Source organism: Gymnoscopelus microlampas, assembly GCF_963454915.1.
Source record: "Gymnoscopelus microlampas genome assembly, chromosome: 3".
Taxonomy (NCBI): Eukaryota; Metazoa; Chordata; class Actinopteri; order Myctophiformes; family Myctophidae; genus Gymnoscopelus; species Gymnoscopelus microlampas.
In genome coordinates, this window is record NC_139940.1 from 19,301,522 (window position 1) to 19,312,745 (window position 11,224).

At 38.7% G+C, this 11,224-nt stretch overlaps 2 protein-coding genes across 2 annotated transcripts; both read left to right on the top strand.

Moving 5' to 3' along the window:
* Positions 1–948: 948 nt before the first annotated feature.
* mrps15 (mitochondrial ribosomal protein S15) lies at positions 949–6,527 on the top strand. Its single transcript, XM_084047976.1, has 8 exons — positions 949–1,218; positions 2,023–2,088; positions 4,408–4,483; positions 4,646–4,694; positions 5,095–5,179; positions 5,332–5,390; positions 5,958–6,149; positions 6,277–6,527. The coding sequence occupies exons 1-8, from the start codon at positions 1,083–1,085 to the stop codon at positions 6,385–6,387; spliced, it is 774 nt and encodes a 257-aa protein (XP_083904102.1). The 5' UTR covers positions 949–1,082; the 3' UTR covers positions 6,388–6,527.
* Positions 6,528–6,861: 334 nt separating this feature from the next.
* Positions 6,862–10,159, top strand: LOC311038456 (cornifelin-like). Its single transcript, XM_084047990.1, has 4 exons — positions 6,862–7,084; positions 7,828–8,006; positions 8,171–8,307; positions 8,922–10,159. Exons 2-4 carry the CDS (start codon positions 7,895–7,897, stop codon positions 9,024–9,026), a joined length of 354 nt encoding a protein of 117 aa, XP_083904116.1. The 5' UTR covers positions 6,862–7,084; positions 7,828–7,894; the 3' UTR covers positions 9,027–10,159.
* The last annotated feature ends 1,065 nt before the right edge of the window (positions 10,160–11,224 follow it).

The window sequence follows — 11,224 nt, forward strand, 5'->3', positions numbered from 1 at the left end:
GTGGCATTTCATTGACTTAAAGGACAACTTTGTTTTTTTTACAACCAAGGTTTATATTTTAGCTTGTAATTAAAGTAAATAAAAGATGAGTGTTATTTTTTTTTTTCATTTGCTGCTTTCTATAGTTTTATCAATTTTAGCGATATTTTTTACAGTGGGCGGGGGCATTCTGTCCAGTGGCTAAATATGCCTTTTTTACACAATAAAAAAGGTCCTGTGGTCTTTGATGGCCAGATGTGAGTTATTGGGGGCTAGAAGAGCTACTGTAAATAATAATAAAGAAACGCCGGGTTATTGTGTAAAAAAAGACATATTTAGCCACCGGACAGAATGCCCCCGCCCACTGTAAAAAAGATTGCGAAAATTGCTAAAACTATAGAAAGCTGTAAATTAAAAAAGTGTAACACTCATCTTTTATTTACTTTAATTACAATCTAAAACATAAACCTTGGTTGTAAAAAAACAAAGTTGTCCTTTAATGGTAATATGGCCACCGTGTGAACATGGTCTATTGAATCTACTTAGCACATGGGTCTTCAGACTAGTGCTGTATCCAATAAGACATCAGCAGAGCTATGACTTAAAATGCACACCATTTCCCTACCAGTATTTCCGAAATGGAAGAGAGAGAGAGAGACAGTATTTCCGAAATGGAAGAGAGAGAGAGAGAGAGAGGGAGAGAGAGAGAGAGAGAGAGAGAGAGAGAGAGAGAGAGAGAGAGAGAGAGAGAGAGAGAGAGAGAGAGTGAGTGTGAGTGTGAGTGTGAGTGTGTGCGTGTGCGTGTGCGTGTGCGTGTGTGTCATATTGAATGGTCCATTTAATCCTAGGATGAATGGTCAATTCAAAGTGGACACAGCTACTCGTTTTGGAAACGTATGTCACATCGACCGACTCTAACATCGATAGCAGAGCCTAGAAGATTGAGCTGCCTGTCTGGCGTATGCCCTCTCCTATATCTACTAGTTAGGTCTAGTCAACATGGCGATCCCCTTGTAGGTGACAACCGACAATCACAAGTGTTATTATTGCCTGATATATTTTGATCGCTGCAATTCTTGAAATAGCCCATTACCTTAGCAGCCATGTTCATGGCAGGCATGGCTTTACGAAGCGTTCTGAAATCGCCTTGTGTGGTTTTTCGGGAGAGCAGTGTGTTAATGTCCAGACTGACTCCCTCATGCACCTCAGCGCTGATACCGAGGCATGGAAACAGCGCTGGTAAGACGTTTCTTTTACCTACAAAGTATGGTCATATATACTAGTGTCGTTATGTGATCATGTTACCTTTTCAAGGAATCATTCATTGTTAATTATTTAGGCAACAATAAGATGGTACGGTTTAAAAGAGAACAGCAAGGCACCATAATGGACCGCCACTTAACAGAGAACGCTGGTGGTCAACTCTTACACAAGTGATTCTCAACCTTTTACATTTCGCTGACCCCCAGTTTGTTATGCATCAGGCCATGGTATTTGATACGTTTAAAAAAATATATACATACATATATATATATATATATATATATATATATATATATATATATATATAAAATTATTATTATCTCTGGGACCCCAGCAGTCTACGCTGCAAACCCACCCTCAATGTTCCATTTACACTCGAGGAACAGACGTGAAAGGGTCCATTTGGTTCCTAACTATCAATCATTTACCTGACCTGGTCCCCGGACCCCCCATTGAGAACCAGTAATTGATAGATGAGAGCTTATTATATGATCTCAGAAAGGGAACTGCAATGCAGCTGTGTGCATGTCTGTGTTGTGCTGGAGCACAGACATAAATTATGTCGAAATCACAGCATATTATGTCACATAATATGCTGTGATTTTGAAACGAGAAGAGAAAAAAATATATATATTTTGCGCATGGGACGTACATTAAATGAACACTGCCAAGGCTGAAATCATTATCTTTGTTTCTCAGATATTTAACACAGTTGAGAAAATAAAGTTTTGTTAAAGAGCAATTACACTAACTGAAGGATTGTTTACCCTTTCTCCTCAGCTTCTGGGAGCTTTCCCATTCAGACAGTGAGGCATTATGCCCGACCTGCTAGGAAGAAGAAGCAAGGTACAGTATGCTATGCAGTGGTGGACAGTAACAGAGTAAATGTACTTGAGTACTGTACTTAAGTACAGATTCTGAGGATCTGTACTTTACTTGAGTATTAGATTTGTTTTATACTTTTTAATCTTACTTGATCTTACATTTCCAAGACAAATATTTTACTTTTACTTAAGTACATTTCTAGGAAGGATAAGGATAATTCCTTTTAACAGGTCGTTCATGGAAGTCCTTGCGGTCTTGTTTCCAATGAGAACCTGTGAGCATTTAGGGGTTAAGAGTCTTGCTCAGGGACAAATTTCATTTCATCAATACATATGCTGGCCTGGCCTGGAATCGAACCTGGGGCAACCAAGGCCTCTGGCTCCCTAACCACTCAGCTATGGCCGCCCCTGTGAAGGCTGTGAAGTAAGCCCACTCCACACCAATGATTCGCCATGCAACTCCTTGCAACATGGAACTACTTGCAACTACTTGCAACTATTATCTCCAGTGGCAGTTGCAAGGAGTTGTATTGGTGCGGTTGACCTTAAAACGGTTTTGTTGTAAGGAGTTGCGACTTTGCATTGGTGCGGTTTGGCCTTTAGGTTGACTGTTATATTTTTTTCTTCCCTAAAATGCAATTGGCCACACGTCTACTCTCACACTAGCCGTGTTTCTGGCTTCCCCCTCCGCTCTACTCTTTGTTACATCATGTATGGGTGTATAGGAGTACAATTATTTAGTTCTGGTTCCTCAGTATTTTCTATGTTTTTATAGGTGTTTTACAGCAATTCATTGATATAAAAATTAAGAAATGTACTTCTACTTTTACTTTCACTTGGACTTTAAGTATTTATCAAAGCATGTACTTTTGAATACTTAAGTATATTTAAAAGCAATTACTTTTTTACTCTTACTTGAGTAACATTTTGACTGAGCTACTTTTACTTGTAGTGGAGTAAATTTGATCAGGAGTATCTGTACTCTTACTCGAGTACGGGGCTTGAGTACTTCGTCCACCTCTGATGCTATGTGTAATTCATACTCCATAGTATGACAATGTTTTTTTTTTAATACTTTATTGCAGGTTCGTACATTACATTACATGTTATTGATTTCATTTGTCTTACAAGTTCTTTACTTGTTTAATTCATCCTGCATCATTTTTTATTTTTTAATTACATATACCAACAAAAATGTATACACAAAGTAGTAGTATGACAATGTTGCTTCTTTTCCATATCCCGGGGGGAATATTGGCCAGAAATAGCCGATCTGAGCTTGTAGATCTGCTGTTTTTGGCAAAAAGATCTGGTGGTGTTGAGAGAAAAAAGTACAGAGCCAACTCATGTCCATTTTATACACTGAAAAGTATAATGCTGCCCCCCACAGGCAAGAGTTAGTTTATTGAAATTCATCCCATAACACAAAAATAGACTTGAAAAAGAAAGCCGACAGACCCAGATCTGGCAACTCCCTAAATAACTGTTGCCTTTCACTTCTGTATGTGTTACATGAGAACATAATGTTGGACTATTTCCATCATATTCTCCCAAGTTAACTGAAACAGATCAATACAGTTCCCCTCAACATAGATTCCTTAGCCAATTTGGCAGAGATTTCATTTACTTAATACCCTGAGTGTCCAGGTAAAAACCTACACGGCAGCCCATCTTCTCAATCCTACACAAGAAACACAAAATCTCTAGGAGCAGGTAAGGTTGGGCCATTGATGTCCCAAATCTCGAAGCCAACAAGGAAGCTACAGAATCCAAGCAGATGATCATGACATGACCTACAACCTGAAGTGGAGCAGTGGTTCCCAAACAGTGGGTCGGAACCGATTTGTGGGTCGCAGGTCCATTTGTATGGGTCGCAAGTAGATATCCCCTTTATTTATTTTTCATTTCCTACATTTTGAATTTAATTATTAAAAAAAAGAAAGAAAATCTAAGAAATTCCATGAATTAGAAAACAACGCATTGTGAGATTGTAGATCTGCTATTTTCACTAGTCTGGGTCTCGAGCTAAAACGTTTGGGAACAACTGCTCTAGGGTGCTACTTTGTGTGTTAGAAAGCATCATAGTATTAGTACACTATACCACTATACCAAGTAATCCAGCCTGAATTCCATCATGATGTTGTTTTCTGACCATTGTGGCCCATGACCTAAAATCTGTTGTCTTGCCCCCCAAAATATACATCTACAGTACCATTTTATCACTATTCCTAATATCACCCAGCCATACTAGGTTTTACTAAGCTTGCAAAGTGTCCCGTTGCATGGATAAGCAAACCACATGTTAGCACTGTTTGAAATACTTTTTTTTTTCTTCCCACAGTCCCTGAGAGCCAGCTCAGTGATCTACCCCCAACCATGCTGAAAATGGAATATGCAGCTGTTCCCCTCGCTCAAACGTACATAAACTATAATCTATAAGTCTACCTTGGAAATCGTGTGTGTGTGTGTGTGTGTGTGTGTGTGTGTGTGTGTGTGTGTGTGTGTGTGTGCGTCAGAGAGAATGATTCAGCTTACACCACTGACTCCTGTTCTAAAGCTGATGTGCTTTGTGTTCATAGGACTGATGACGTTGTCCAAAGGCTGCTTAATTTGGAATTGGCAAGCCATGTATGTATTTTTCTTCAAGTATTTAATGGTTTCATGACAATTATCAGAGTTATTCAAAATTATTATTCAAAGCCTATACTGAAATGCTGATACCAATTCTTTAAAAATCATGAAGTATATCGTCCCTGTCAGGTGGAAACCTTGTATGTCCAAAAAGCGTTGCTTTTTATTATTAATAGTTTTTTGAAAATATCCCATCTACAAGCTCACCCGTGTTGTGAGCTTGTAGATTGACTATTTTCACTACTTGTGTGCGACACTCTTGTATGATGAAGTAGGGCATTCATTTACGAAAACAACATACTGTTAAGAGGTTGAAATATGGAGATAGTACAAGGTTTCTGCCCGACAGTAACGATGTGAAGGCTCAATGTAGTTACTGCTTTCCATGTGTCTTCAGAGTGAGAAACTCCAACTGAAAAGGGAGCAGCTGATTGCAAAAGTCCAGATGGATGAAAGTGACCGCAGCTCGCTGCAAGTGAAGGGTGGGTTCCCTTAAAACATTTTGTTTTATTGCAACATGAACTGCTTTTGGTCTTGGGGTCAAATAAAACACACCCCTGTTTGTTGGATTCAATTCCTCTTTGGATGGAAAGTTGGAAACCCTATGTTCACTTTATTGTTTGTTTTGTTTCAGTGGCCATTTTGACTGCAAGGATCAGAAACTATCAAGAGCACTTACAAAAGCATGAAAAGGTGTGTAAAGGATCCGTAGGAGCTGTGTTAAGCAAGCAAGTGAAATCAGCATATGTTGCTATGTTTTAGGTTGCAATGAGTCACCTGTTCTTCATCCTGTGTATCTTATTAGTGACGCAAATAAGATTTCAAGACAAAGTGTTCTATCATGTTGCAACTACAGTGGAGTAGCACAACAGAGATTTGGCATATGAATATCTTTCTACATTTCCTTTCCTCACTGTGGTGTGAGGCTAGTGTGTGCAACAGGATATCCTGTGTACAACCCCCTCTAGAAATGAGTACATACCATGGTCATGCCGGGAAATTTCCACACCCAGTTTTACATTCATATTTCACATGTGTTGAAATTGTCATGACTTGACCTGGCTTTTGGGTTTTCATAACTTTCATAAAGACCTTCAATTGATCTGGAACATGAATGAACAGCATCAGCATTTTTTTTTTTTTTTTTTGCAATAACCCCTCACCTGCATGTCAATTTTAAAACGTATTTCACCTCACCATTTGTTACTTTCATTTGACTGCTACCTCCATTGATTCAGTTCAAATTAAATGTAATTCCAGGACATGGCGAATAAGAGACGTATGCTTATGGCCATCGATCGCAGGAAGAAGCATTTGAAGAACCTTAGGTTGATTAACTACGATGCCTTTGAGAATGTGTGCCAACAGCTCGGCATCACCTACACCTTCCCTCCAGAGTATTACAGACGCATCACCCGCCGCTGGCTGGCCAAAAAGGCTCTTTGCATCAAGGTAGTCAACACATATGGCAATTAATGCTGTTATGCATTCTCTGGTTGTGGATTTTGATATGTCCTTTCACCTGGTGCATATTGACTAAAACAATATTTCATATTGGTTTTGTGTGTCTTTTTCTCAGGTCTTTCAAGAGGTGCAGAAACAAAAAGCAGAACAAAAGTTGAAGATGAAGCAATCCGTCGCCAGCATACACAGAGAGGTGTCCGAAAAAAAACAACAAAATTCACTATAGAGGAGAATGTGGATTGGAATGTTTGTGTAGATGATTGTTTCTATGGAATATTAGTTTTCATCAAGGAAAATCACCATGTGTTCATGTTGTAATCTGTCAGAATGTGTTGGAAATAAAAAGAGCAGTGCTGTTTAAAGGAGCGTTGTTGGTGGTCATCGTTTTATGTGTACATATCTATTATTAAAATTATAGTAGTGAGACTAGTGACCACGGTGATTATTATGACGTTGGGTTAAGATAAAATGACGAATTTACATTAAGACAGTGATGAGATGCCGCAACGGCTCCATTTTATGTAGAGCCAGAAGGTGCTTGTCAAACCTAATGCACATTTGGCTAGTTCAGGGTGCTTTCGGGGTGGACATGCACAAGTTCACTTCCCTAACACTAAACTGAGCTGACATTCTGTACACGTGTGGGACATTCATTGAGCTGACATTCTATGTGTGGGATGTTCTTTCACTTCTTGACGTATGCAAGATTTGTCCTAGAGAACTAGTCATATATGACAACTACTAAGTAAACCAAATTACGTTCATTTTGTCCCCATCTGAGCTTCTGTGGTGAAGATCGTTGTCATCCTCGGAAACAACTCTTCAAACCACAAGCTCTTCATAAATGAAACGTGTCATAACTTCCTGTGTGATATACGTGTGTGATCTGGAGGAGTGCAGACTAAAAGCCTGTTTGTTCTCTGGTGAGTGATATCCTCTTTTCTCATGTTTGACGGTAAATGTAACGTTTTCAGTGTTTATTTGAAAACAGCCTAATTTTGTTAATTTAATGTGTTCCTTTAACTCAAGAGAGAGTGTACAAATGTAGACACTTAATAGAGAGAGAATGTTACAGTGTAGCTCTGAGTGTTTGTGGACATGATTAAGTCTGCAAACTAGAGATGAGAAACAGAAATAGGCAAGTATTGTAAGGCAACTATATTATAATTGAATGGGTAACTAGACTATTGGAGAGGATCTGCTGGCTGGTAGTAGTACTATTTACAGTTGATGTGTTTTATAGTCACAATAAAATGTATTTGTGTGCAAAACTCAGGCCTTTATTCACAAGCCAAGATTTAATTTGATGTGAAGAAATTCTCAGCTGCTCATATACAGGTTTTTTGTTCATAAATGTTGACTGAACTGTGCAACATGTACAACACATGAATTCTGTTTTAGGGTGAATTTTCCCTATATAAGTTGTGCCTTGTGAGAGTATTATTATTTTAATTGTTTTTAACACATTTCAACAAATGAACTGCACTTGCATCCTGTGAGTGTGTCCGCACAAAAAGATTGGTTTATGTAATTTAGGGCTTTGGATTTCCTTCACACGCATTGTTGCAAGAGATCAGAATACAGGCTCTGTATGTCTACAGAGCCTGCAGAATGCTGAATTTGTGACACATCAACAGTTGACTGAGGAAACTTTGTTCTGTTCCAGTGTGAACAACAACTGCACATATACTGTACGTGGCCGATACTGAGCAAGTGAATCCATCAGACAAAAAATGTCCAATCCAGCAATCACCCACCAACCAGGTGCTGGCTCATTTGGGACAAATGTTCAAACGGGAGAATGGTCTACTGGCCTGTGTTCCTGTTGCAGTGACTTCCTTGTGTGTGAGTACAGTAATCATTGCCCCCGCCAAAGCTCATTGCCAGCATTACATTATTTGATGTAAACAACCCAAAAGTACTGTACACACAGCTGTCAGTGAATTTTTCATACTGTATAAATGCTGTTTTCTCTGTATTTGACAACAAAGTATACTTGTTTCATGCAGTTGCCCTGGGATGCATATGTCCAATAGCACTGAGCTGCTACGCAGCAAATAAATATGGTGAGCACTGCTGCCTGGGAATTGTGCCAGGAGGCATGACAGCAATGAGGACTCACATGAGGTTGACATACGGTATTCAGGTATGTGGTACTCTCATCAGACAATTTGAAAGGTGCACTCTGTAACTTTCGTGTCCTACTGGGGATTTGAACCCGTGTCCCCTGAAAGGTGTATCATTGAGTCAATAGAGCACACCTGCTTGCTCATGGAAGATATTACATTTTTACCTTCAGGCAGTACCACTTGTCAACCAGTAGTGGTCATACCAGACCACAGGATCTGCATTTCTCAATAGAAGAGTCAGGGAGAGTCAGGGAGACAATACAATCACAGCAGTTGTGTTAGTTATTGTATTAACATACTGTACCAGATTGGTCAAACTAAAAATGTATTCACCCAAAAAAGTTACATAGTGTAGTATTAATGCCTCACACTAATAAGAATAGTGGGAATTAATAATATTATGCCCACACTCTATCTGATTATGAATCACCTTTAAAGAATCTCTGCTGTAATGGTATGATTGCAATCTGTCCATAAAGTTGTGAAAGACAGGAAGAGGTTTCACTATCAACATGTTTATGAAATGCTGCATTTTCCTTCTTTGCTGAGATGTTTGAATTGCAAAATGCTTTGACCAAGGAGCTTGTGTTTGTAAGTGTAGTAACGTTGTGCTAACATTTAACTTTGGCAGGGGACAGTGTGCAACGATGCCTTGATGACCTGTTGCTGTGGGTTCTTTGAAGTGTGTAGAATGGCAAGAGAAATCCGCATCAGGAATGGAGAAGTTTCAACTTAACACAAATCAAACTATCTTATTCCGCCTACTATTATCTATTTTATGATAAAGAAGGATTTGCCATTACTGAAGTCATCATGTTATTCTTTGAGCATGTCTGTCTCAAATACTGTTGATGCTAAAAACAGTTGATATTTTTAAGTGATAACATAACTTAAGTCAGTGCAATTAAGTGTCATATTTAATGTTGCATGTGCATAACTTATACACATTTTAATTGTCCTCACTTGCATTCATTTAAATGAATTACATTGTGTATTAATCAATGACATAGTGGCCTTCATTGTATTAATGATCCAATTCTGCAACATTATGCAGGGTTTTTTTTTAAGCAAAAATGAATCATGGTGATATTGAAACACTGTTAGAATAGTCACTCGTATTGTAATATTTTCCAAATTATAGTGAAATTAAACGTATTTTGCTTGAGATGCACTGGAGGACCCCGCTGAGGGTCTACAGACCCCAGATTGAACCACCACCGCGCCCCCTACAGTTACGCAGTGGCGCACGGGAACCTGATTGGTCCTTTTCTTCGTGGCCTGGCAACCAGAAGAAGCTTTACTGACCCTCCCAAGCATCCGACACCATTGTACCGTCAATACGCTCGTCAAGTTTTAAGCATTTAACATCCGTTCGACGGACTTCAAAATAAGACTAATGTTAACCACTTAAACCCCAGCATCGGTATTGTGAGGAAAGCTTTCGCTGAAAATAGCCGATCGACAAGCTCACATCGCGACAGCCTGTCGACAGCGCTGCACATTGTGTGCTTGTCAATCGGCCATTTTCAGCGAAAGCTTTCCCCACAGTAACAAAACATAAAAGACACTATTGAGCCCTGAGGTACTCCAGTTACCCATATGGGGTTTAAGTGGTTAAGTTAATGCATCAATAGTGAAAGGCGTTTGTAGTTGTTTTGGACCGTGCAAAATGCCTCAAAATGATATAGGCTACAACATAATTTCACAAGGCAGCTGCATGTTGTCTGACATTCGTGTGTTCTATTGGGGAATATGCTATGGAAACAAGCTCCCTGGCCGGGCTTGTGTGTAATCCTTTTATGTAGCCTTTGACTGTACTACCTGTACTGTTAACAAGCATGTTAATAAAGTATTCAATCAATCAATCAATCAATCAATGTATTTAACATGTCTTTTTTTTTTTTTCAAATATAATATCTCAGCAGCCTTACCATATGCAAACGATTGCTTTACAGAAGTCAATTTACAATGTCTGGGCAGTAATAGAAGAATGTGTATGTTTTCATGATATTCATTGCAACTGTGATCACCTACAAATTAACACTACAACATTTACACAAGACTACTACTATCTGACATTCTTTAATAGATTATGTGTTCTACTATAATATACATTTTAACATACAGGAGTGGACCAATTTGTGGAGGACCCTTGCCATATCAAAAGAATGATGTGAGGTCATAGTTGGCTTGTGCAAATGTGTTTTTAATTTTATGGAAGGTGTTATGCTTCAAACAGGTGATAAATTGTCTCTGAAGGCAGAGTGCCTTAGGTGCTGGAGGACACAGGGGCACCCATATGGGATTTTTCATATTTGAGTTTAAATTGGAATTTGCACATTTGTACATATGTATATGTACAAATATGGTCATGTATGCATTTAAAAAAAAAACATCAATCAATCAAAGATCACATCTTTAAGAATGCTAACTGGCTTGTTGAAAAAAAAAAGAGCAGAATTTCTCATGAGCCTAAGCTAGACAAAACACATACTTAATATCAGGTAAGAGTTGGCATTCGATGTACAACTTGTTGCTATTTTGTTCAAGGCTTTATATTGGCGCAATTAGGAATCCCAAATAGGGAAATTAATCAATAATCATACAATACACAACTACAGCTTTCTGCACGTGTTCTGTCTCCCAGTTCTTTTCATTGATTGCCCGCATGTCTGCCTATTTGAAGGTGCATTTGAATTGTATAGTTTCCCATTCTGTCAGAACACAGACAACAGCTGGCTTATTACACAGTCCTTTATGGTATTTTGCACTATTCCAATTCCAAACGATAGACATTTAGCCACTTAAAACCCAGCATCTGTATTGTGGGGAAAGCTTTCGCTTTCGCTTTTTTTTTTTTTTTTTAACCTTTATTTAACCAGTAAAACACATTGAGACAGAGTCTCTTTTACAAGTGGGAACTGGCCAAGGGGC